Source organism: Colletotrichum truncatum (assembly GCF_014235925.2).
Source record: "Colletotrichum truncatum strain CMES1059 chromosome Unknown Contig_0002, whole genome shotgun sequence".
Lineage (NCBI taxonomy): Eukaryota > Fungi > Ascomycota > Sordariomycetes > Glomerellales > Glomerellaceae > Colletotrichum > Colletotrichum truncatum.
Window position 1 is genome coordinate 5,275,148 of NW_027222399.1, and position 27,689 is coordinate 5,302,836.

General features: G+C 41.4%; 4 protein-coding genes across 4 annotated transcripts; 1 reads left to right on the forward strand and 3 right to left on the reverse strand.

Annotated features, from left to right (window-relative positions):
- Positions 1-382: 382 nt before the first annotated feature.
- CTRU02_204397 (transcription factor) lies at positions 383-2,977 on the forward strand (the record flags this gene model as incomplete). The annotated part of the gene is made up of 1 exon (XM_036731354.1): positions 383-2,977. The coding sequence occupies one exon, from the start codon at positions 383-385 to the stop codon at positions 2,975-2,977; it is 2,595 nt and encodes an 864-aa protein (XP_036577014.1).
- Positions 2,978-10,238: 7,261 nt separating this feature from the next.
- On the reverse strand, positions 10,239-13,178 carry CTRU02_204398 (uncharacterized protein; the record flags this gene model as incomplete). Its single annotated transcript, XM_070204371.1, has 1 exon — positions 10,239-13,178. One exon carries the CDS (start codon positions 13,176-13,178, stop codon positions 10,239-10,241), a length of 2,940 nt encoding a protein of 979 aa, XP_070062134.1.
- A 212-nt stretch (positions 13,179-13,390) lies between these two features.
- Positions 13,391-13,501, reverse strand: CTRU02_204399 (uncharacterized protein; the record flags this gene model as incomplete). The annotated part of the gene is made up of 1 exon (XM_070204372.1): positions 13,391-13,501. The coding sequence occupies one exon, from the start codon at positions 13,499-13,501 to the stop codon at positions 13,391-13,393; it is 111 nt and encodes a 36-aa protein (XP_070062135.1).
- An 11,074-nt stretch (positions 13,502-24,575) lies between these two features.
- On the reverse strand, positions 24,576-26,843 carry CTRU02_204400 (transposase; the record flags this gene model as incomplete). The annotated part of the gene is made up of 4 exons (XM_070204373.1): positions 24,576-24,708; positions 25,348-26,232; positions 26,281-26,651; positions 26,697-26,843. 4 exons carry the CDS (start codon positions 26,841-26,843, stop codon positions 24,576-24,578), a joined length of 1,536 nt encoding a protein of 511 aa, XP_070062136.1.
- Between the last annotated feature and the right edge of the window lie 846 nt (positions 26,844-27,689).

Genomic DNA, 27,689 nt, shown 5'->3' on the forward strand with positions numbered 1-27,689 from the left:
ACTACAACCTTGCTGCTGCTGCTTCTTCTTCTTCTTCTTCTTCTACTACTTCTTCTTCCTTTATCTCTGCAGTCGTTTAATCCTGCGGCAGAAGTTGGATAAACAAGTCATCTATTTCGAGATCCACGAGATATCGGCAGAAACCCGGGTTCCCGCCCACATTGTCGAAAAGGACTGCAGTTCACCTGACCCCCGGTTGCTAGAAGGGACTTGGAACTGAACAAGCAAAGCTGTCAAGTGCTCAGCAGCCTTTGACCAGCGAACGTCACTTTCGTATCCCAAAGGTGGTTCCGGATCTCGCGTTCCGCCCCGGACCATATTTCGGGTTCACCTAGAACCACATCAGTCCTGTCGTCGCACACAAACCGAAATATCCGTCTGTATGTTTGTGGAGCGTCGCCTTCCCCTTGCTCATCGTCTTGGGGAGCCCGCGGATACTCCTTTGAACCCAACGCGCGAGTACTGGTCCTTCGAACAGCGCTCAGCCATGGCTGCATCGTCGCACAACCCGTATCCAAGGTCTCCTAATCCCTCCACCAGGTCATATGATTCATCTTCCGTCTCTTCTGCCACCTCTCCGAAGCAGCCAGCCCAGTACATCCCCCGAGGCTTGATGAACACAGGGCCAAGGACGACGGCGGCCCCCCCTCCTCAACCGATAGGCATTCCGCCTTTACCGCCAGTCAACCAGAGCGCTTTCACGCCGTACACGCCGGTAACTGGGGGCTCAATGATGGGGCGTGATTCATTGCCTTCAACTGAGTCCGTGGCAAGCACTCCAGGCCCTTCAGCTGCCTCGCTGCCCCCCATTTCCCAAGCACAAAAAAGAGCGTACAGGCAAAGGCGGAAAGATCCTAGCTGCGACGCATGTAGGGAAAGAAAGGTCAAATGCGACGCTACGGAAACGACTAGCTGCTCAGAATGTTCGAGCCGTAACGTCAAGTGCCAGTTCACAAAGGAGACGAACAGGAGGATGTCATCGATCAAGCAGGTTCAAGACCTGGAGAAACAGTTGGAGCGTCTCAGAAGGGAGAATGGCAGCATGAGAAGAATGCTCCAGGAGAGGGATGGAGCAATGGACGTTGATCACGATGGTCTTGATCAGCTACCTCTTCAGCTTCCAGAAATTGGTACCGACCCAAAGCGGAGGAAGCGGCCTGCACCGATGCACGATTTGGCAAGAGCAAGGTCAAACATGCGCATCTTTTCCCGGGGGATCTGGAAGCCTCCTGCGCAATATCGCCAAACGCCTTCGACGCCGTTATTCGATCCACCGAGGCCAGATCTACCCCCAAGGCAGACAACCGACAAGCTTTTGCACGCCTACTACGGCTCTGCGCACACCATGTTTCCCATCCTACACTGGCCAACATTCCAGACGGGAGTCGACGATCTCTACCGAATCGGCAATACCAAGTCAGTACAGCCGGCATGGCTCTCTGCCTTCTTCGCAGCTCTTGCCTTAGGGAGCCTCTTCAGCCAAGACCCCCATTCTCATCGCTCGTACCGAGCAGCCGAATTGCTGGAGGTTGCCAGAAACATGATCGACCCGTGGAACAACGATTATGTACTGGACAATGTACGGGCCATGGTGCTTGTTACGTTGTGCTTGAACGAACTGAACCAAAAGTCGGCCGCGTGGACCTGGCTGGGAACCGCGGTGCGGGCCGGTCAGGACCTTGGCCTGTACTCGGAGTCTGGACCCTGGCCCGTTATCGAGGGCGAAATGCGCCGAAGACTTTGGTGGACCGTTTACATTTTGGACCGGAGCCTGGCACTCGACCTTGGGCGCCCTGTATTGATTGACGATTCTGACTGCGATGTATCGCTCCCAGCAGGTGTCGATGATCACTACATCCACGAAGGCGGCATAATGGTGCCCCCTGGTCGAGAACCTCTCAACCATTCCCTATTGGCCCTGATCAATGTTATCCGGTCATATTCGTCCCTGATCAAAACATTGGCCGCCCCGGCTGTTGCCCCGACCAGACTCGCAACGTTCGACCAACACTTTGTGGCCTGTCTTCGAGCCTTCCCACCGGTTTGTGACACTTCCAGCACAGGGCAGATCGCTCCTCATCTTCTGAACCCCATCACCTATCTGCTGCATGCCCGTCTCGTGTTGCACCGCCACAATCTTGCACCAACGAGCCCACCCGATGTACGACTTGCTGCCATGGAGCAGTGCACTCACACAGCTCTTGAAACAGCCTCCCTCCTCTCACGCGCTACCCCCAGCCTTGCGGATGGCGCTACAGCTCTTCTTACGACGCACACATTCCGCTGTGCCCTCTTCCTCTTGCTCGCAGGCTACTGGGATCATGCGACTACTTGCCTACGTGCCCTTGCTTCCATCGATGCAAGACGCGATGTCGCTATCCCTTGTGGTCGGTTTCTCGCCTTCTTCGTCTCGGCACTGAGCACCAAACGCAGCGAATATGCGTCGTTTGTTGCTCGCACAACACCACCAAAACCGTTTGCTCCGCCTCCTCTGCCTCAGAACCGCACTGGCCCCACCCCGTTGCAAGAGGCTCTCCTTCACGATGAGGAGCTTCTCGCATATGTCAGCGCTGATTTGCAGGCAGCCCCAGACGCTGCCTGGATCTGGACCGGTGGCGAGAGAGAGGCGATTCTCTCTCCGACCTCGCCTGTATCCATAACGGCTTCTGGCGGTGCGAGTAGCGGTCTCTTTAGTATGGAGCAGCGGACTGGTCTGAGTGAGGAGGAAATTAAGGAGTGGGGCGGTTGGGAACGTCTCGAAACAGCCATTCGCGGATTGGCATCAGGTAACTCGACTCCTACACCAACGTCTGCGACTTGGTCCTCCGCCTTGCCTGCTGGAATCAAGCCCGAAGGCACACCTGCCCCGATGCTGCCGAGCATAGTACCTGGTGGCGAGGGAAGCACCGGCAACAGCCCGACATCGAGCGCTAAGGGACGGCCTCAGGACAGGCTGAGTATTGCAAACATCATCTAGATGAGGAGCCGGGTTCCAGCAACTAGACCTGTTATCAGTGGATCAAAATCGTCAGATTCGCGGCTGGGGAGCTATGTACGAGCATTCGATGTGCCTCGCAGCAACATAACCTAGGCAACAAATCATGACTGTTCACGAAATCACGGAAACGACAAATGCGAGCCGCTTATACGATGCGATGGTTTTTAGATGGCTTCTTGAAGACTATCAAATTCCCCGAATCAAACGTCGGCTCTCTTGTACAATAATGTATCGACAAGGCTATAGACTCTATCTTTGCCGTTCATACTTTTTTTCGATCTTTTACATCACTTTTCTTTTCCTATCTATTCGAACTCGAGCGGGTGTAGCCATACAGGCCCCCTCAAACCTTTCGTTAACACCTTAATGTCTGCACTAAAATACCGGGCGGGCAATGGATACAAGGGGGATTGGGGCGTAAAGTTGTGTTTGATTTCCTCTGTTCTCTTGATACGGTTCGCTGGAAGACCGGATCTGGGTAAAAGGAGTTGAAAACACAAGAGGCTAGGTCGACGCAGTGGAAGCTGGGGTGGCCCCGGCGAAAGGGGAAGCGAGGAGTTTTCATTGCTTCCAAGTAGAATTGCTTTCTACTTTTTCAGAAGCTTTTTCTTCACTCTTATCGATCTGGGCAGTTAATAGGGAAGAGGAGGGAGAGAAGAGGCAGGGCCTTTTACTCGGAGCATCAGTGAAGAGAGTGACGGTGGATTTGGCTGGAGAGGGAACGGGGGTATTTCCAGAGTTTTTCTTGCCTTTTTGGAACTTCTGCGCCCATGTAGGCTAACTGCACACCATTTTGTTTTCTTTGTTACTGGGTTTCTATTTTTTTTCGTACTTTTTTTTTTCTTTTTTTTGGCCACGCTATGGAACTGTACGAAACGAAGAGATACGCATACCTACATGCACATAGGTTATGTACAAACGAAGCGGAGTTGAGTATGGCTGCGAGGCAAGGAACTCGCGCCAGACGACGACCTTTTTTGGGCCAAAATCTCGCGATAAATTTTATCTAGTGACATCGATGATGACAATACATACCACTGTAGTCCTAAAATCAGTTATTATGAGGCCTCCTTTACTATTCACTACGGTAAAAAGTCACAAACTCTCGTAGGTAACGCGGTGACTAAGAGCCAGCTACTTCTCACGACTTCGCACAACCTAAAGCCAAACCTTGCCGTTTGTTGATCAGCTCATTAGGGGAGGGGCTTGGCATCCAGGTGCTCACTAAGTCTGCCCCATTGCCCAGGACAAGGACTCGACGGAAAGACTGCCCTCGGGCTCGTGGGTGTTGGGAGGCCCCGCTGACACAGAGCCCGTCACACCAGCCCCAGGCCAGCAAATACCGGACGCTATCTCTACCACGAGAGCCTGTTTTGCTGACTGAGATCGCTGAAGCTGCTCTGTCACTCGAGGGAGACGTGCTGCGCCTTACCTTGCCTACTTTGTGATGGCTTCCAAAGTCTCGTTTGACAACAGCGTAAGGATTGACAAGAATTCATTTGACGCAGGTGTTGATCAGTAAACCTGATCTGACCAGACGCCAACACGGACCAACGTTTGGTGTAGTGTTTCTCGTCAGTTTAACTACTTGGTTGGCCCGCCTGTCTAGGGGACATGGGTTATTAGGTGGATTAGGGATGAGCATCATGGTTCTTACCTGAGCTCCAAGCTTCCGTGACGTTACGAGAGCTTTCGGACGCAAGTTTAGAATTAGAAGCTGCCTCCCTGTCTCCCTGTCACCCGGGAGATGGTCGTAGTCGTCCCAGGAAGGTCCCCAGAGAGAGAGAGAGATGGGGGGGGGGGAGGCCTGGAAACCTAACTTGCTACTTCTGTACCCGCACTGCGAACTGCGGCCCCCCCTCCCCTCACATCGTCCATTCCTGACTAATGAATAGTCTCAAAAGCCTACGGAACGAGAAAGATGCGTGTTACACACTTCTTGCAAGGATGGATAGCGGTTGGGAAAACCTTGAAGCTTTTTTTTTTTTTTTTTTTTTGTGGGCAGAGTATTACATGGCATACTTACTTACAACTAGTATGACAGACAAGACGACACGGGACACAGACAGAAACACAACACAGCCTCGTCAAGGGTTGACACAAGCTTATCGATGCCATACATTTCCCCAGAAATCTTCCCGCTGAGATCAAAACCCCTCCCCATTTTTTTTCTTTTTTTCTGCCACGTCTGTGGTATCGAGAAGGTTGTTTTAGAGACTGTCATGTCACATAGTGTCAGTGCCCGAAAGTGGGCTTTCCTCTTGGTGGGTACACACTCACTAAGGTAGTTAGACATGTTAGAGAGATGAACCGAGATACTCCGATATTGTTAGCGTGGTTGAAGAATAAAAAAAAAAAACGAAAACGAACTTTGGGAGAGGGGGGGGTTTCTGGTTCGAACCCAGACCAGAGTCTCGGCGCTGCGGGACCCGCTCGGCTTAGACCACCGCACCGGCACGCGGTGACCGGAAAGCTTCTTGGCGTGGGTTCATTTCCCGGACGGGGATTCCAGCGAGGATCCGCTTGTACGTTTTGCGTGACTTTGGGGATACCCAGCAGTTTAGATCGAAACCAGGACTGCGATGTGTGCTGTTGAGGGTTCCTAGAGGATGTCGAGGTGGGATGAGGGTTGGTTGTTGGGGGGGCGCAGTGTCGAGGGATTTGGCTTCTGGTGTTTCCTGGATGAAGCGTCTGCGTGCGAGGTCCTGGGAAGATGCATCAGAAGCAGTTCAGTGAGGATACGCTAGTGAAAATTCTTGATGTGAGATACTGGCGGGTCATGGAATCTGTCTGGGGCTTTGCGCCCCTAACATTTCATGATGGAAACTTGTGTATCATCCCTAGCTTGTTGTAGCGTGTGGCAACGCAGAACTTGAATTATGGACAACATCGAGAGGGTAGTGGAACTCAGCATTTGGGCACCAATGATCATGGGATGTTTCTATTGAGAAGCCAGGGGAATGAATCACTTAAACTGAAATCCTGTGTGGAATACAGCCAGCTAGGTATATGAGCTACAACTCAACCGAAGGTAACAGCATGCTATGGCCTAGAATGGACCGTGTAGAATGATCGTGAGCAGGTATAGAAAAGGAAAAGTAGCAACACGGTTACTAAAACAGTAGAAATGATGACTGTGGAAAAAAAATGAACCCGGAGGATTGGAATAATTCAATCGTGGTGAGGATTTGAGCCTCACGCGGGGGTCGAACCCGCAACCTTGAGATTAAGAGTCTCACGCTCTACCGATTGAGCTAGCAAGGCGGGTCGTTGCTTATTAAGCAGATTGCCTCTTTGCAGTGATTTCATGCCCTATGATGGTTACAGCTTAGGTTGCCACTTAAACTACTACAAGGCTTATAATATTTCTTTCAAAGTCTTACAACTCTCCCAAGATCAAAGAAATCTAAATGAGTAGATAATTAGATGCTAATAAAAACCTATAATATAAGTTAATTAAGTATAATATCACCTTTTCACGAATCCCGAGCTAAGCATCGTCAACGCAACATCTGTGGGCGAGAACCGGCACAGAACGCTCAGAATGGGAAAAGTGGTGTTGTTGGTGGAAGAACTAACTAACTAGCTAGAGGGCTGTAGAGGCTGGCTAAGACCAGTGGTGGCGGCCGTCAGCCCACGTGACGGGCCGGCGAGGCCTGCCACCCACACCCCCTCTCAGACTCCTCAGCGAAAAAGAATAATAGGAAAATATAGGAAAAGTCCTAATTCCTCCAAATCCGAGGAGTTCTCAACTATTAGAAAACTCGGTTAATTACTAGTTAGACCTAGCTAATAGGAGGCTATGAAATCCTCCGAATCCCGAAGTCTTAATGTTAATAGTCTTATAGTTTCTAAACCCCCTTCTTAATTTAATCCCTCTGCTATGCCTAATAAACGAACGAATTTCTTATGTTTAACCGTAACTAGTAGCTTCGTAAGTCTATCGGCAGCTATATTAACGCCCTTGATAAGCCGGAGTTTGATGCTTTTCGCAATATAAACCTCCTATATAATCTATTTATATCAGACGTCGATATAATAGGTTTATACCTTATTAAGTAGGTTTATAACGTTATTATAGCTATTAGTATTATTAATAAATATAATAATAAGCATAGTAATAGGTTTGCTAAGTAGTTAGGAGAGATAACGTCTAATCTATTTTATAGTAATTACTATAGGTATAAGATTAATAAATTTAGCCTTCGTAATACTTAAAGTTACGAAAGTCTATTTCTTCGACTTCTAAGTAATTAGCATACTAGTAAGGAAGACGATATAACTACCTATTAAGACTTATAATAGCTTGTTATTAATAAAAAAGGTATCTATAGTAATATAAAGCCTTAACTTATTAATTATAAAGATACTTCTAAGTATAATACTAAGATAAATAATACTTTTAAGGTATCGAAATAAGTACTTAATAATATAAAGATAAGCTTTAGAAAGCCTTAAACTTACTTATAATAATTTACTAACAATATAAGCTATATCAACGCAAGTACTAGCTACTAAGAAGTTAAGGCAGCCGGTCTATTCGATATAAAGTTATTATTTATTAAGTAAGTATTTATTCTTATCCTAGGTAATAAGTAGATCGTTAATAGTCGTTATAAGCGTCTTAATAGCGTTTAAACTATTAAAGTCGAATCGTTAAAGTATTGCTTTTATATACTTAGCTTAAGAGACGAAAATCTTACTAGCAGCCTTATCGCGTTTAATTTAGAAACCGAGAAAATCGATAGCCTTACTAAGGTTTTTAAGAAAATAAACCTTTTTAAAAAGATGATAAACTTCTATTATAACTTGCTTATTAAGAGTAGCGATAGCGTTATCGTCGACGTATATAAGAATATACGCTTTAATCTTATAATTAACGAAGAGATAAACCTCCTTATTAATAATAGTAAAGCTAATTCGTTCTATTTTACTTTTAATAAGTCGAAACTATTAAAATAGTAATTTTCTTAATTTATAAAGTACTTTATAAAGTAGCTAAACCTTATTATCTATAGTAGTATAGCTAGTAGGAGGCTAGACGTATACCTTAACCCTTTTTAAAATCGAGGCAGCTAGGAAAGCAGTATCGAAATTATATACTTTATATTTAAGATTAAGAAGTATAATAACTACGAAGAAAAAGTAGGTTATAATAGTAAAGGTAATTATAGTATAAACCTTTTATAATAACTAGTTACCTTTCTTATAGTTTTTATAAACTATATATTAAGCCTTATAGCATACGATTTCATTATTTTTATTAGTTTTAATATTATATACTTACTTACTAAGTAGGATTTTAGCGTTATATAGTAAGTAAACGACTTTATAAACCCCCTTTTTTATAAATTAAGTTATCTCTCGTTCGAAGGCTTATTCCTACTAAGGTTATTATAGGCTTTTTTACGCTTTACGGTAAGACTTCGGGATTACTATGCTATTAGGTAGGACTTTCGAAAAGGTAGTAGTAGAAAGTATGCTAAGAGAAAATTAACGAGAAGTTAGTAAAGCTAGAATATTAGTAGATAGGAAGGTTTTTTTAGTATAAAAGTATATGCTACTAGTAGCTTAGTAGTAACTAGGTAGTTGCTAGGCTAAGGCGCGGCGAGGTTAAGAAGACTTTACTAGTTAACTTATTATTTCCTTAATAATCGTAGAAAGGGAATTAAGGTCTTAGTAATTAGTTTCTATTATTTCTACGGAGGCGATAAATTCGTCGTTATTTAATTCGTTAGCAATACTATTACGAAGTATAGTAATAGTCTCTAATAGGTTTTCTAGTAGCGGAGATATAAGATATATATTAATAAGTATTATCGCTTTTTTAATAATAGTCTTATCTAGTTTAGGATTACTAGTTATAGGTTTTTTACTTTTAATAAGCTTTTAACGGATAGTATACTAAATAATAATATCTATGTTGAATGGGCTCTCTGTACGATCGTACTGTCATAAATGTAGGGTGAACCAAAGATTCTATTTTCCGTGATTACCTTTCCTAACTAGATGTTGCCTTCCGTACGAACAGATATATCTCTGTCCATACCTAGACACGAGTCGTGCATGACAGGTAATAAACCATGATCCCTTCCTCAGACATTTAGGTGTTACAGGTGCTAGTCATGCCACCTATACACCCCTTTGCCTGTGACAGCCTTGTCGTACGGTCATGTGATTATCGTTATTCCAACACTCACAACTTTTCTTTTTATGACCGTACGTGCCTATCCTTTGTCCAATTAGGTTGCGCTATTCCAGTTCGTAATAGCTTTACTTGATTAATATGTGTCGTAAGGGTGAATGTAGGAAGTCGTCTCGTACGCCTTCCTCTCTTGTCGGTTGAGTAAGTCGCGTGTCCTACGTGCCTTCCTCTATTGCTTCACCTCACTTTTTCTTGTTTTTTTTTTTTTTTTTTTTTTTTTGCCTACTTAGGCAGAGCTTTCCGTATTGAAATGATAAAAACGCGTCTTTTCTTCTTTTCCTCTTACTTACCTTTTCTCCTCTTCGTACACCACTTCTTCTCTCTTCTCTTCGTACGTTGAACAATCATTCTCATTCAACGCTTTTTTTTTTTTTTTTCCTTTTATGTTTTCTAACCATGGTCTAGAACGATGAACGTAATGCTCTTGCCCTGCCGTCGCACGACATTGAAGTGCGTATGACTAGCAACATGAGCGTTCAAGAGTTCGTCGCCTCTATCATACGACGCTCTAGTTACTTCATCGCGATCATCATTCAGTCTCGAGGTCGTACGATGCCTGCTTGCGCCAGCAAGTGTGCGACCTCTGGCTCTCCTCGATTCCGGGAGTGTGTTCGTCTCAGGACCCTCTCTGATGGCTCGTGTGCGGAATGCGTCTAGCAGTCGCACGGCGCTCGTTGCTCTCACCGTGGTCAGGAGGATGGTTCGTCCGATTCGTCTGGTGGTAGCAACCATTCCGACAACGATGATGATGATGAGTCTCCCCGTCGCTCTAACTATCGGAAGCCGTACGCCCGTGGCGCTCGCCAGCCCGACCGTACGCCTGGTCGCAAGCTTGGTCGTGGTGTCGGCACCTCTGGCAGCTTCCTTGGCTCTTCTCACAACCCGCAGCTGATTGAGAAGGAGTAATTGGGGGATTGGTTCATTCGTACGGTGGTTATCTATGATCTCAAGGGTCCGGCTCTCATAGACTAACATCTGGTGGTGGATCTTGGTATTGGGGTTTTCGTACGATAGTAAAATCGCACGAGTTGATTGTCATTCGTCTTTTCCCCCAAGTCTATCCACGTACGCTTCGATTCTTATCCTGAGCTTGCTTGTCGTAATTAACTGCTCGAGCGCTGAATTTGGTGACTTCTTTGTGAAAGCATCTGCTGGATTGTCTTTGCCATCGATCCATCTCACTTCTGAGATTTCTTTCTTCTCGTACGACTCCCTCAGGCTCATGATATCGATCATAAGTCTTTTCTCATCAGTAGTTCCTAGTCGTACGAGGCATTCATACAGAGATCTTGAGTCTGTACAAATCACGACTGGAATTCCTGGGAGGTTGAGCGTACGAAGAATCCGGTTCAAGGTACTGCTTAACGATATGCCACTGTCAAAGCCTGTAGTCATTCCGTATAGTTCGCTAGCTAGTACGCTTCGAGTCACTCGTTTGCATTTCGTTGAGCTCCAGTGGATAATATTTCCATTGATCTCAAAGTCTGTCGTCGTACGAGCTGTTTCCTCTGCAAGTACGATAACAAATCCAAGCTGTGATGAAAGGTCTGTATTATTTGCAAATGATCCGTCTGTGAAGATATACATCTTTGTTCGTACGAAGTCGAGTGGAATATATTTAAGACCTCGATCAGGGTTGTCTATTTGCCATTGAAGTCGTACGTTCAGAGCTTCAATGTCCTCTTTACTTGGTTCTTTGATCTGAGCTGCGACTGCTAAATCGTACGATGCCTCTGGCTGGCATATTGAAGCAAGGTATGCGCCCCTTGCCCGCTGCGAAACGTACTGTTGTCGTGCATCAAGTGCATCTATCTCTATAGTATTGAGCTGCTTAACTTGTCCTTTCTGTAAGAAAGTAAAGTAGTCTTCGTACGACTGAATCCTGCCGCCATTGAAATCTACTTCTTGGTTATGTGATAGGATTGTTTTCGGCTTCGCACGAAGGCCCTTCTTCTCCAATTGTTCCTCTTCCCGTACGGAGAAACTTGCTGTTGCGAAACTCATTGTATCGTCTGTTTGCATTGCCGTGATACCAAAGTCGTCTGCTCCTGTCGTAGTATAAAGGAGGCATGGGTCGTACGTTGACTCTATCATTCCAAGGTCCTCCTTGTGGTGTGTAGCGTACGTCTTATACCAGTAAAGACCTGATTCTGCTAATCCGTAGAGCGGCTTCACGATATGTAGGAGTGTTCTTTCTGGGTATTTACCCTCGAGTTCCCTGGGAAGTCGTGCGATAATTGTTCTTTTTAATGGATCGTCCGATTGGGTATATGCCTGCGTAATATCCCTGAGTTCTCCTTGACACTTGAAGTCTCGTACGAGGGTAGGTCCAAGGGCGAGGAGTAGTCTCTGACTCATCCTCTGGATCGTTGGTGCCTGTGTAAGGATTTCCTCCTTTTCCTGGTCACCATATCCTTGGATTACTAGTCTTGACTTTTCGTACGGCTTCGTGGTTTTGTTTTTGATTTCTCTAACCATTCGTGTACGAAAGATCCGTATGTTGGAGTGTTTGTCTGGGTCGTACCGAATAAAGGTAAAGACTCCCTGGTTGATTAACGCGTCGATCTCAATCCTATCCGACTCTTCGTACGGTAATCCTGGTGTTGTGATTATGTTGTCAAGTCGGAGTTTTACTGCTAACTCGTAGTTGTCTTTCTCTTTCTGAGTGAGAAAATGTCTTGGGGATTGTCGTACGGCCCTTCTTTGACCCTTCTTTGGCCGTCCTCTTTTCCTTGGTTGTGGTTGAGGGATTTGCCGTGCGACGTCTGGTTCAGACTCTTCCTGGGGTTGTGTATCGTCCCTATAGTATGGTTTGACGTGTGTCGCCCGAAACTGTGTAGGTCCGTTTATCATGTTCACAGTTACATTATGTCCCTCAATCCCCTGTACTTCGTACGGTCCGGTCCATCCCTTGTTTTCTCTCCATACCATGACTTCGCTCTGGATAGGGAGGGATAAGACTTGTTGAATATTAGGACCGTTCCTTGTATTGATCGCACGGTTGATCTCAACCTCTGCGCGGATGCCTTGAAGTAACTTCCTTGCCTTCTGGGCGGCTTCTGCCCGTTGTACGATTTCTGGTGATGGTGGTGAATCCTTGTTAATACGTGGATAAGTACCGAATACCAGAAGTGTTGGTACGATTCCGTACGGTCCAGCTGTATCGTTTAACGCTTTGATAGCCATCTGTAGGATTGTCTCATCGTCTGTATTATGACTGAGTTCGGTATGAAGGATATCGTACGCTCGCCTTAAGGGAGCGTGAGCTCTCTCGACTTTGCCGACTGCCCAGTGTGCTTCTACTGGCATCTCATCGCACGTAATACCCATAATTTCGGCATGTTTGCGGAATTCAGTAGATGCGAAGTTTGTCCCCGGATCGTGTACGATATGGTCTGGTGGACCGACATAGGTGTTAATCCAACATTTGGTTAACGCATTCCATGTGTCTCGTGCGGAAAGGGATTTTAGGAATGTTGCTCCTTGAAAGCTTGTTTCCGTATCGATCACATGTAAGGCATTTTTGTCCTTCAGTCGTACGACATCTACCACGATTTCGTAATTGAAATAGCTCTCGTCCTTAAGGGAGAACTTAAATCTCCTTGGAGCTGGATCGTGCGACTGGCAGTTGTGACAGAACTTCTGGACCTTTTCTAAAATCGACTGGCTAATATCGTCGTGTCCAGCGTTTTTCAGAAGTTGGTATAGTCGTTCCGTACGAGGATGTCCAAATCGTCTATGTAAACGCCTTAGTTGTACCTCCGTAAAGAAAATACTTGACTCTCTTTTGCTGAGATTGAAAAAAGCATGGCCCCATTTGCGTACGACTGGAATATGTTTCCCATCTCGTCGTACGATAACATTCGCAATGTTGTTGAAGTATGCCTTTAGTCTATCTGCATCTTTTAAAGAGAATAAGAATGGCGTAGCTGACTCGAAGATATGGTACTTCACTCGTCCGATTGGATTCTCCATGATGATAGTCCCGATTGATGTGTTTAAGCGTCCGTCTCCGAATCGTACGTAGACCGACCCTGGTTTCCAGGATACTTTTGCTTGTGGGTTTTCCCTGAGGTATGCTATGACCTGTGACTTGCCGACTGTAGAAACTTTCGCTGCACCTGTGTCCCAAAGTTCCCCTTGGTAAACTGATGTATATGGGTCTTGTAGTACGAATTGAGTTGCTTCTACTGTCTTTGGAGCTGAGAAAATGTCTTCCCCTGTCGTACGGTGGAAGAATGCTGCTGAAGTAAGGAAAATTGAAACCTCCTCGTCTCCAGTATCATCATCGTCACCATCAGAAATATTTTCAACAGGGTTATCTCCCTCTACTTCTTGTAGATATGCTGTAAAATCATCGTACGGCTCCTGGTGGAGTGTATAACATGCTTGTAGGTATTGGTCTCTTGCATATTTGCGTTCCTCATCAGAATGGTTTGTCGACCAACAGCCTGTCTTCTTACAGATGAAGCATCTTTTGCTTGTGTTCGTACGGGTAGGTTTTCCTTGGGATATGTTCCCTTGGTCTTGTCTTTCGTACGTCTGTCCTTGAGGTCTTCGGTAGGGTTGTTGCTTATGTCTGCTTCTCTGGTTGGAATTATACCGCCTATCGACAAAGTTAATGTCGTACGATATTGTCTTCCTATCGATTGCAACTTGTAGCGAGGCTCGTAAGTTAGAGAATAGCTCCTCACATGTCTGGTCAGACTTGTGATTACTGAGGGCGTTCTCTAGCTCTGGTACGCCTCGGCATGCCTGGATAACTTGCGTGCGAAGCATAATTTCTCCTTGGAATCCTGTACCTAGTGCTCGTTGTACGAGAGATAACTTATCAAATAATGCTTCGAGGACCTCGATCGGTTTCTTGTCTGGTTCCTCACGTTTAACTCGTACGAAAGATAATGTTGTCCAATCTGTATAGTAGAGATTGTGGTTGATGTCTGTATTGAAATGTGCATCTAGCATCTTGTAAATCTCGTCCCACCTCTTTGTTGGCCCGATATGGTGGAGGTAGAATTCCTCCGCACGATCGGCTAAGATGTCTGGAAACACGGCATGGTATTGGTCCTCTGTTATTCGCAATCGTCTGCAGAAGCTGATGAAAATCTTGGCCTTGTCATACAGGATATCGTACGGTTTGCCAGTATAGTTCCTCTCTTTCTTCCATCCCTTCTGAAAGACCGCAATCGTGCTTGGTTCGCACGGTCCATTCTGGACTATGCGTCGTGGTGGAAGATCGTAAATACTGTTTGCTGTATAGATACTTGTTGTACGATCCTGTATCTGTGGGAAGCTCTCGATCTCCTGGGTATATCTTGCCCCTGGGGGTAGATTCTGTGTGCTTGATTGATCTCGAGTATTTGACTTCCTGCTTGCTCGTTCGGTATCGTACGAAGGTTCGATTGACTCTATCGCTGGTTCAGCTAAAGTCTGACGTGTAGTTGTCTCTGGGGTTCGGACCGGTGTGCGTGTAATAATGTTCGTACGGCTTGATGTTCTTGTCTGGGAATTATCCCGGTCGTCCGTAGAATCGAATCCTTTTGCTATGTCTGAGACTATATCGACTAATTGTTCTGAAACCGTCCTTGATTTAGGTAGTTGAAAGCCTTTTAGTTTAAGTAGTCGTGCGAACTCGGTTTTGTACGTCCGGTTAACTAAGTCCCATTGGTATGGCGACCATTGATGGAAGTCCTCGTACAATTTCGTAGTAAGTACTTCCTGTGGAGGGTCTAGGTGTATGATTTCCATCATTACGTAGCCGACGTATGTTGTTAATTGTTTCTCCGAAGGTCCTGTTTCGATATCGACTAAGTCTCCCCAGTATTTCGGATCTGTAGACTTCTTCCATATACTAATAGGAATAGTACTCTTTGCACTCATGTCTTCGTACGTGACCTCATAGTCATTTTCCTCCTCCTGGAGGAGGTCTTGCTGTACGATATCAGGTTCTCCTGATGTCGTCATGTTGGCAACCGTTTCGTATCGTACGGTATCTAGTTGGATGGTTGTTGAAATGTGCCGTTGCGCACACTATTTGCTAAAGTATTGCACGATAGGATTCTTGTCCGGTTACGACTCACCGCAGCGACAACAAGAATCTGTCTCGTACGATATTATAACAAACCGTCTTCTCAGGCTAGTTGTCCGGTTACGACTCACCGCAGCGACAACAACTAGGCTAAGGCTCTTAGCACAAGAGATTTCCTAGCGTGACCCCTTAGGTATTCTTTCGAATTTCTCGCCTCGTACTTGCGTACGAGACTACCCGGTAGCCCGGCCGTAAAACCTCGATCTTGTCTCTTCACTCTTGCTAATCTGTGATCGCACGATGCAATCACTCGTGACTGCCAAGCAATCACTGATCAGTGTTGAATGGGCTCTCTGTACGATCGTACTGTCATAAATGTAGGGTGAACCAAAGATTCTATTTTCCGTGATTACCTTTCCTAACTAGATGTTGCCTTCCGTACGAACAGATATATCTCTGTCCATACCTAGACACGAGTCGTGCATGACAGGTAATAAACCATGATCCCTTCCTCAGACATTTAGGTGTTACAGGTGCTAGTCATGCCACCTATACACCCCTTTGCCTGTGACAGCCTTGTCGTACGGTCATGTGATTATCGTTATTCCAACAATCTAGTTTAATAAATATAGTATTATATTTAATTTTATTAATATTAGGTATGCTAGTAGTTAGAAATAATATTGTCTTATATAGTTCCTTACGAAATCGAATATCTCTATAGCGAATAACCTCTTTTCGATTAGGTAGGTAAACATAGTAAATATAGCTACGAAGAGAACCGTAACTAATAAGGAATCCCTTAATTGCTTATAATTCTATCTTAGTAAAGCGTATAAAGCGTCGAAAGCCTTTCTTATATATATAGGTAGTATAGCTAAACGTTTAGAGATATTTAATATAAAGTGCTTTACGTTTAGCAGCTAAGTTTAGTTTTTTTACTATGATCTCGTAAAGGCTTAAGTTACCTTTAGAAGGTATAGGCAAGAGGTTAAGAATCTAAGTTACCGAATTAATACTATAATCCTATAGTTCTTTTAGAAAGAATATATTAATTAGCTATATCTAGGCGCCTTCAACGATAGTATAATTAGTATGCTTAATAATACTATTTATAAAAGGCGTATAGGTAATAGTTATATTATAGCAAGTATCTTCGAAGTAGGGGTTATTAAAAACCTTAATTAGCTTAAAAGTATTATTAGAAACCTAAACCTTAGGCTTAAGGCTAGTAAGACTATAGAATTTAGTATCCTATTTCTTAATAACTGCTAGGATAATAGCAAACTTATAGTTAGGTAGAAAAATAACTTAGTAGTAACTATTATACTTATCTATAAGGTATAGAACCTAACGGTTCCTTTTTATTAATAAGGGAAGAATACTAACGAGATTAAAGTAAATTTTATTATTAATACTTATAAGTAGAAGTAGGTAGTCTTGACTAATCTGTTTAGTAGATTTGCTAAGATAGTAAGACTTATAGAAGAAAGCGTTAATTTCCGACGTTATAAACTAAATGCTAACATAGCGGTAAGCCTTTATAATACGTAATAGGTAGGCGTAAACTAGCTAGTAGTATATTAGTTTAAGAGACGGTTGCTAGGTAGCTTAGAAGGCGGCAAGGCTAATAGTAATATCTCGAGGTATATAATTTCTAGTATTATAAGTCTTAATAATATAGACGTTAGAAACCTAATAAACTTTAGTAAGGGAAGTATGCTATATTATATATATAAGGCTTAAGGTTTGCTAATTATATTCTACGTAATTACGATGAAGTTTTCTAAGGCTTAGTAAGTTAGCTAGGCTAGAAAGGTTATACTTAACGTTATAAAGTATCTAATCGTAAATAACGTTAAGGTTAGTAGGGTTTAGGGTTTAGAAGAAGACGGTGCTTATGCTAAGTAACTAGACTAAGGCGTTAGAAGTAGAAATAGAAGGTATTAAATCGCTTTTTTTAATATACTTAACGAAATATTATAAGTTATTAAAAGTTAAAGTAGTATAACTAGAATCAAGAATAATATTGTCTCGGATAATAAGGTTATCGTAAGTAGTAGTAAAAACTATTAAGCTAGCGATAGAGGTAAAGGTAGACTAACCTAAGATAGTAGGTAACGCTTTGATAATAGTCTAGTAAGTATTATTAATAGAAGTAGGCTAATCTTAGTAATAGCGATCGCTATATATATGCTTTCTTACTTTTTTAATTAACTTATCCTAGTTAATATAGTATAGAAGGATAAAATTAAGGTAGGTAATATAATACTTCGTAGTCTCGTAATTATAGTTATAATAGTTATACTTCTTCTTTTCTTTAAAAGTAGTAATAATAAAGGTAATAGTAGTAGTAATAGTTAGAAAAGTAAGACCCTTATTACTAGTAGTGTTATAGTTCTTCCTGCTAGTACGTAGTTATAATAGGTAGAGGTCGGAACCGTAATAAGAATAGAGATATAAATAGAATAGTATAGAAGTTAAACAAATGGTTACAAGGTAATAAATAACGATAAATTAATAAACGTAGGTATAAGCAGTTAGTCTTATATTAAGTTAGTCTACTAATAATAATACTATCGAGGGCGTCTCTTATATAGGTACGGCTAGCATGTAAGATATTATATACCCTTGATAACTATTTATAGAATTATAATAAGTACCCTTCTTGAAAAAAGACGATCGTCCCAATCGATAGTAAAATAAAAACTAATTATATAAATTTATTCTTTCTATTACCTATCTATCGCGAAGAATTACGACTTTAACGATAAAATCCTATCCTAATCGCGGTCTAGCATGTTACTAAAGCAGCTTTACTTAGTCGGGCTTGCGATATTCTCGGTAGCGACGCGCTTGTCGCCTTTCTATAACTTAGCAATAGCTTTACATAGTTTGTTGGAACGGTAGGTAGGAATCTCGTAGATAGTACGATATCCTTATAACAGGGTATTAGAGTAAGGGAACTTGTACTTATGAAGTAGGGCTTTAATAGTAAAGAATGTATAGGCTTATATTGAAGCTGAGTTGGTTGAGGAACTAATAGCTAGCTAAGGGAGAGAATTAGGCTAGTTATATAGTAGTATAACGTCGCCTATAATAGCTAATATAGGAAGCTATAAGCTAGGTTTAGTATACGTAAGTATATACATCAACTAGCTTATAAAGCAGCTTATAAATCAGACTAGAATCTTCTTTAACTAAATAGACTTTTAGATAAGGTTAAAGAGAGTATTCCATAGGGATCTGAATATCATATGTTTAAACTAGCAAGCAGCCATTCTTAGCTAGTTACTTTTGTAAGTCCTACTAAGTCTTAGATAAGACTAAATAGGATAAATAAGTAAAATAGAAGTATAATATACTTATACTTCTAACACCCCCTCTTTTATACTATTTAGTAGAAAAGATAAAAGGGTAATTCTAGTTAATACTAGAAGAAGGATCTAAACCTATAAGTTTAATAAACTTAATAAAGTTAGGTCTAGATAGAGGCTTAGTTAACCCGTCAGCCGGCATACTAGTAGAAGGAATATAGGATATAGAGATATTTCCTTTTTCTACTTCTTGCCTAGTATAATAATAGTATATCGCCGTGTGTTTTGTTCGATTATGATATTCTGGGTTATAGGCTAGGTTTAGGGCTCCGTTATTATTGGTTTTGATTGGTATTGGCTTATAGTTAAAGCCTAGTTCAGATAGGAGACCTTGAAGCCAAATAGCCTCTCGTATAGCCTCTTGAATGCCGTTAAATTCAGCCTCAGTTGTAGAGAGGGCTATAGTTGATTGTTTCTTAGATTTCCAGCTAATAGGGCCACCGTTTAAAGTAAATAAGTAGCCGCTAGTTGATTTCCTAGTAGTAGGGCAATTAGCCCAGCTGGAATCCGTATAGCCTATTAATTCAGGCTGTTGAATATTCGATTTAGACTTATAGTTAATACTAAAGTCTTTTGTAGTTGAAAGGTACTGAATTATACCTATAACTGCCTTTAATAGCGGTTGAGTAGGATTATGAAGAAACCGGCTAATAAAGGAAACACTAAAGGCTAAATCAACCCTAGTCATATACATAGTGTAAATCAAAGAGCCAACTAGATGTTGATATAGTTTTAATAGCTCTTTAGAGGGTTGATAGTTAGGGTTATTCTGCCCTAAGTCTTGCTTTAGAATTCCGGGAGATATAGGGATATCTGAGCCTTTGAGGTGTTTAAAGTTGTTGTTTTCTAGGATTTGTTGAATATAGTGGCTTTGAGAGATTTGTAAAGACCCATTAGGTCTATCTCTAGTGATCTTGAGACCTAGAAAATAGCTGATTTCGCCTAGATCCTTAATTTCAACGAATTTAGAAACCAATAACTTAAGCTTCTTTATTTCGTTAAGATTCTTAGCGAATATAATAAAATCGTCGACGTGGGTTACTATGATAATAGGATTGTCCTTATTATTATTATAGTAGGTTGCCTCGTCGGATTTAAGAGGTTGTAGGCCTAGTTGTTTAAATATAGCCTTAACCTTAAGTTGCCACTGTCGAGGGCTCTGTTTTAGGCCGTATAGGGCTTTTTCTAGCTTTAGAACCTGATTACTAGTAGGATTATATCCTATAGTGTTTTGTTTAGGGTTCTGTTTAAAGAATTCAGCTAGAGGAATATTAGAGGGATCTAAATAGATATCTTCCTCTAATTCGCCGTTTAAAAAAGCTCCTATGATATCGATATGATGAATTTCCCAATCGTAATAGGCGGCAAGGGCAAATAAAACCCTATAAGTTGTAGGGTTAGACCCTATAGCGAAAGTCTGGAAATAATCGATTCCGTAACGTTGTTCAAAGCCTCTAGCCACAAGGCGGGCTTTATATTTATCGATTTTTCCATTAGGTAATAATTTCCGCTTAAATACCCATCTAGCCGTTATAGGCTGGGTTGAGGCTAACTTAGAATTTATAGCCTTAAAGGTGCCTTTAGAGATAAGTTGGGAAATCTCTTGATATATAGCTTTAAGCCATTTGTCTTTTTCAGGGCTTTTAAGAACCTGTTTAATAGTAGACGGTTCCTTAGTATAGTAACTAGAAAAGAGATAGTGAATAATATAGTTATTCTCTTTAATAGTTATATATTCCTCCTTGTTCTTAATAGAAGGAAGCCTGATTTCGATTTTGTTTTTAAAGTCTTTAGAGACTATAACGTCTTTAGAGACGTCTTTAGAGGGTATAACTTCTTTAGCTTCTTTAACGTCTCTAGAGACGTCTTTAGAAATACTAGAAGTAATGGATTTAGAGGAATCTTGAGCCTCTTGTTCCCCCTCTCTTATAGTATTTCGTATAAAACGAATATGAGTAACCCTTATGATTCGTGATTTATAAGGCTTAGTAGGGCAGCATATAATATGAATATTCGTTGCCTCTGTATAGAGGTATATGCCCTCTTGAGTATAGGTATAAACCTTATTCGATTTGACTTGTTTTTCCTTAGGATAATATATATAGACCGAATCTCCTATGTTATATAAGGAAGATAAATCAGGTCGATTATCCTTATTAGGAAATATATAGTTGAAAAATGCCTCGTATGGTGTAATAGGGAGTCTTGAAGTAGCTGTATAGTTTAATAACTTAATAACAGCTTTAAAGACTTCATCCCATAGAAATAGAGGTAGTTTTAAAGCTAGTAATATAGTTCTAGCCTTTTCAACTATGATTCGATTTGCTCGTTCAGCTATACCGTTTTGTTCTGGCGTGTATGCAGTAGTAAGCTCTATAACTATCCCTTTAGGTTTAGTATAGGCTTCTAATTCGCTTATAGCGAATTCAGTACCATTATCAATTCGTAATGACTTAGGGTACTGGTTATACTGCGTATAATAATATTCTAGCTTATTTTGTATAAGAGATAAGATTTTATCCTTAGTAGGACTGAAATCTATATCTCTATAGCTAGTATAATCGTCAGTATATGGGATAGCGTAGATATTCCCAGCTATAGTAGAAGGCGTAATCTTAATCGTATCGATACATAGTCGATCGAGAGGTTTAGTAGCCCTGTTATAGTTAACTATAGACTGTTGTCTAGTTAACTTAGCTTTCTCACAGCTAGGGCACTGTAAATCGTCCTTTTTAAGCTGGTTGATAGGAATCCCCTTAGTTATCTTAGCTGTCTTATATAGGTAAGAGTAACTAGGATGTCCTAATTTGTTATGCCAATCCATAATAGGATTAGTAGGGTTATTACCCTTAAGATTAGGGTTATTTTGACCCTTTAGACCCTTAGGGTTAGGGTTACCTTGTAATTCCTCAAAAGCCATATAGTTAGAGGCTTCAGAATCGGAAAGTTCATCGATTCTAGAGGATAAATCAACCTCGTTATAATTAGAGGTAGTAGACTTTTTAGTCTTATTAGTTGAGGAGGACTTATTTGTCTTCTTATTCCTCAAACTATGAATATCAGGTTCTAATTTCCCATATATAGATAGGAAAAATCCCCTTTTAGGGATATTCAAGGCAGCAAAGGCTTTGTGAGACGGGGTATATAAATAATTCCCGTTAATATAGCCTCCTGAGAGATAGTGCCTTAGACCTGAAATAATATTTATAGGGAAATCCGGTATATATAAGGCTTGTTCAAGCCTAATAGTTGACCTTTGACCTTTAAAGTAGAGCGGTAGGTCTATAGTACCTTGGCCCTTAGGTTTTATAGGTCCAGCGCCTGTTTTGACTTCTGGGAGGTTGTCTTTAGAAGTATAGGCTGTAAAGAATTCTCTACTGTTAGCTATGTGAACAGTAGAACCGGAATCATACAGCCACCAGTTCTTAGGACTAGAACTAGAACTAGGGCTATTAGGCCTCTTATTAAAGTAACTAGCATCAATCCCACTATAATATTCTAAATTATAGAAAGAGTAGGAGTTGCTAGGAGGCTGTTGGTTTTCCCTTTTATTATTGCCTTTAGAGGCATTAGGTCTATAGTTAGACCTCTTAGTCTTTTTAGACCGTTGTTGAGACTGTTGCCTATGGATATAGGAATTAGACATAGGGGTGTCCTCATCACGCCTATTTTCATCTAATATATCCGTAATAAGGGCTTCTAAAGTAGGTATCTCTTTAGAACGTAAGGCAGCCCTTTGCCTTTCAGCCCAAATAGGAAATGATTTTGATAAGGCAGCTATAAAGACCGTATTTTGGTCTATAGTCTCGATTTTTGCTCCTACAGAGGCTAATTTAGATAAATAAGCCTTAAAAGAGCTAATAAATAGATTTAAAGAGCTATAATCCTCGAATTTAATAGCGTGGAATTCGAGATATAGCTGTTGCCTTAGAACCGGCCCGGAACCTTCATAGGTATCCTTTAGTAACTTTAGGGCTTCTGCTGGGTCTTTATTATTAAAAACCAGGCTAAGAGGTTCTGGCTGTAAATTTTGCCTTATAACTAGTAAGGCTTGTGATTTTTGCTCTTCGGTTATAGCTGAATATTTCTCTTGATCCTCAAAGTATTGGGATAAATTCAGCAATTTAAAATAGATTTGAAGGGTAGTAATCCAGGTATTCCAGTTATCTATACCCTTTAATCGTTGATTTTCAGGCATTAAACAGCCTGTAACGGCTCTTATAGCAGTAGTAGTAGTCGTAGTAGTCGAAGACATATTGACTTTTAATAGGGTGCTTATTGCCCTTAAATATAGGGACTTATAGCCCTTGGGTACTTATTGCCCTTGAGATAGGGGACTTATAGCCAAAAAACTGCTTATAATATAGGGAATTTATCCCTTAATAGGCTGCTGAAGATACTAAGGAGCTATGCCTTGAGTAAATAACAGGTATTTTGCCTTGTTATTAAGTGCTAAGCCCTAGGATATGCCTTTATAATAGGGTATATAAGCACTAAAAGCAGCAAGTAATATCTTAGAATAATAGTTTCTAAGACGTAATCCCCTTAATAGTCTCGTATTTAGTAGTACTAAGGACTTACACTTCGTCTGCCTTAATAGTACTAGAATAGAGTTAAAGTTTTAGACTTTTCGTCTTAGGGGAATATAGCCGTTATAATAATAACCGTTATAATAATATACGGTTTAAAAGATTAATAAATATAAATTCCTAAAACTTATATTGTTTATAGGAATAAAATAGAGTTTAAGATATTTAATAACCGAAGAGTTGAGGATAAAAGAATAAGTAAAGTTATTACTCCGCTGGGCTCATAACCTGTTGGAACGGTAGGTAGGAATCTCGTAGATAGTACGATATCCTTATAACAGGGTATTAGAGTAAGGGAACTTGTACTTATGAAGTAGGGCTTTAATAGTAAAGAATGTATAGGCTTATATTGAAGCTGAGTTGGTTGAGGAACTAATAGCTAGCTAAGGGAGAGAATTAGGCTAGTTATATAGTAGTATAACGTCGCCTATAATAGCTAATATAGGAAGCTATAAGCTAGGTTTAGTATACGTAAGTATATACATCAACTAGCTTATAAAGCAGCTTATAAATCAGACTAGAATCTTCTTTAACTAAATAGACTTTTAGATAAGGTTAAAGAGAGTATTCCATAGGGATCTGAATATCATATGTTTAAACTAGCAAGCAGCCATTCTTAGCTAGTTACTTTTGTAAGTCCTACTAAGTCTTAGATAAGACTAAATAGGATAAATAAGTAAAATAGAAGTATAATATACTTATACTTCTAACATAGTTCTACGATCTTACCGCGGAGGACTATAATTTCGTTATCCTTAGTAGCGATGACGCGGTTAACCTTTATAGCAATTATTTCCTTGCTAGTAGCAGTTGCTTCGAGTGCTTTAAGGCGATCGTTAACGCTTACGACGTCGACGGTAGACTAGGCTTTCTCGTCGAGTTTATTAAAGCGAGGGATAATCTCCTTGTTAACGCTGTTAACGATTTTCTTTATATTCTTAGTAACTATTTTGTTTATTCTATAAACGTTACCTTCGAAAGCCTAAAGCGCTTTTTCTATATTCTTAAGTTGCTTATAAGTAGTTATATCGGTAGTAGTTATATAGCTAATATTTATAAGCAAGGGAACTAAGAAAAGGTTAGCTTAGTAAATAGTAATAAGGTAGCTTGCGATAGTATTATTAACCTAACTATTATTAATATAAAAGACGGTTATAAAAACCTAGGCGTAAGATAGTAAGTATTTTATATATAAAGCGTTATTATTATATATAGTATAAGCGTATTTATAAATATCCTAAACGCGATAAATAAATAGGTTAGAAGAAAGGGTAGCTAGGCTAGTAAAGTTATCGAGACAAGCCTTGATCTCCTTAAGTAATATATCGTCTAGGTAGGAAGCGAACGCGTCCTAGGCATGCTTTTTAGCGTCTCGAACCTAGGTATTATTAACCTTAGTAGCGGTATGCTTCTTCTTCTTAAGGGTGCTAGACTTCTTACTAGCCTTAGCCTTCTTAGCCTTAGGGGTAGGAGTAGCCTCGACGGCTAAGGCGTTAGACTCTTCCTCCTTGCTAGATTTGTTAACTAGCTCGGGGTTACTCTTCTTAGCTTTCTTCTTAGCCTTGCCTTTGCTAGTCTTTTTAGGCTAGTCTTCCTCGACCGTCTTAGTAGGTTTAGCATAAGCCTTATAAGCTTTGTTAGCTTTGTTAGCGTCGAATATAGTAGTATCTTGCTAGTTATTAGTATGTTTAGTAGTAGCTATAGTAATTTCCTCGGTAGCGCTTTTGCTAACGACGTAAAGTTCTTCGTCGGCTAGGCTAAAGTTATTTCTAAGGTTTTCGTTGTCGGTCTAGGTCTTGTTATTGCCTATGTCGCTTCCGGGGGCTGCGACGGAGCCGGTAAGGGTTTCGGCGATCTCGTCGGTATCTAAGTAAGTATGTTAAGAAGATATCTTTACGTTCTTAATATCGAATCTCGTAATTAAGACGTATAATAATAGTAAGTTAAAAGTCTTAATAAGAATAGAAAGGGTTTATAATATATTATAAAGTAAGAGATTTATTAATTTTCTATTATATAGGTAGAAGTAAGATTTATATAACGTACATGATAAGCGAGTGAGACAGACAAGCGAGTGAGACAGTAAACCAGACCTTCGCGACAATAATATCGAAATCTATAACAAGAAATCTTAGATTGATTAATACTACTCGGATTCCTGTTCTTCGGATGTTTCCTCAATAAATTGACATGTTCTCGCGTTGTGGCCTGTATTCCCGCATACGCCACACCGACGATGAGTCGTCTCAGACCTCACTTTGCGACCACTACTCCGTCGCGTTTCCTCTTGTAGTTGCGTGTCTGCCTCTCTTTGCGACTGTATATCCTCTCCAGTAGATATAGTAAGACTTCCTCCTTTCTGTAGACGTGTTTTCTTAGCCCTTCGACGCCGACTTAATATTGCATTCTCCTCTCGAAGGATTTGAACCTCTGACTCTAGTAATGCTACCCGATGCCCTAGTCCTTCTGTCCCTCTGGCTAGCTTACTCACAGCACTATAAATTGATGCTGGAGAGCTGCTTCGGTGGCGTGAGATTCGACTCTTAATAAAAGTAGACTGTGATCTTGCTTCGCTTGGGTTGCTCGGCGTCCTAGAGATCCAAGGGTCTGGTGTCTGAGGGACCCCCTCCTCAGGCGTTGGCGTTCGGAACTTTACATCCAGCTTTGAGAGAACACTTTCTGCATTCAAAGGGACAAGTCCAGCTCCTTGGAAACCTCCCTGGATATTTTTCCTCGTAAAAGACTGCTTAAAAGCTTCGTAAAATGCTGCAAAGAAATCTTCCTTCGAGATATGGGTTGTGCCTCGCCGCATCTTATTCTCAATTTGCCGACCGTAGGCATTCTTTAACAGCTGAAAACAACCAACATCTAAGGGTTGAAGTAGATGAGACGAGTGAGCCGGCATGCACAGTGTAATAATGTTGTTTTCTTGACAAAAGAGCTCGAAGGCTGCGGAGTGGTGACTTTCATGACCATCAACAACGAGGAGGCGATATTTCCCAGACGTACGTGGTTTTGTATAAATGTCGAAGTATCTGATCCAGTCAATACCTCTCTCGTTTGTTGTCTATCCATTTTCAGACGTTGCAATAGCCCAATCGCCCGGAAGAGAGGTTTCTGTATACCAGCTTGAGAGGTGATACTGGCCTGCAACGATGATGTATGGCGGGATGCTCTCCCCTTGGGAATTAATAGCCTGGATAACTGTAACCCATTCCCTATTGCCAGGCTGTGTCATCTTCGTATTTGAACGCCTTTCAGCACTTGTAACAACCATTCCAGAAGCAATAACGCCCATCATAAAGCCGGTCTCATCAAAGTTGTAGATATCAGCATCAGCAATACCATACTTCGCAATTGTATTCTTCACAAGCGAAAACCAGCCACGAATCACCTCTGGATCTTCGCATTGAGCTCTCTTATAGTCATACTTGCGAAAGAAACGCGTCCTAAGCTATGGTTGTCGCTTGACGAAATTAGAAGCCCAGCGCTTCCCAACTGGAGGCGCGTCGCGCTCTGCGAGAAGTCGATTGGCCATTTCTTCTACACCACTCAGCCGGGGAGGAAATGATCGCGCATCTAGGTCGAGAATATACTCAACTATTGTCTTCTCTTCTAAATCTGATAAATTCCGTGAATTAGGCATGCTGTCGCGTCGTGAGACTATTCCCTTTAGTCGCCGGCTTAATGTTGCGTGACTGACTGTATAGAGTGCACCTGCGGCCCGAGCACTAAGTTTTGGGTCATTTCTCATTGCTTGAAGGGCAATTTGTAACCTTCTTTCAATACTAGCTGATTCCATGATTTATTGTAGAGGAAAAGGTGCCGGTCGCGTCAAGGTGCGACGGTCGCGGTTTACTGTCTCACTCGCTTGTCTGTCTCACTCGCTTATCATGTACGTTAGTAGGAAAAGTTTACTTTTATAATAATAATAGTAAAAGTAAAAAAGTAAAGTTTTTTACTACTTATAAGGCAAGTACTTACGAAGGGAAAGAATAAGTATTTTATACGAAATTCTATTATATTAATAAAGGGAATAATCTTACTAATATCGCTTTATTAGGAATTAGCTATTTTATTATAGAATAGCGACGTTATTCTAGTTATTTCGTTATTAGTATCGCTTAGAGCGGTAGGTTAGTATAACCTCCGCGTCGACAGGATATCTTGCTTTATACTTATTAACAAGCTTTACTATGTTAGTCTTAAGCGATTTGCAAAGTTCCTAAGTATTAAACCTTATAGTAAATCCCTTCTAGTAAACGAGATATTCGATCCTTAGCTTGCGTTTTCTCCGGTTAATTCTATAGCTTATAATATAGTCGATTTCCTATTCTTCGCTATTATTAACCTCGATAAGTTAAGGCGGCTGTTATTTATAGTTAAATAGGTCGTCTCCCTAGGCTAGCTTGTATAGCTATGCTATTAATAAGATTAGAAAAATTTACTAATAAGCCGGGAGGTCGACTTCGTAAGCTGTTAGGCTTATAAT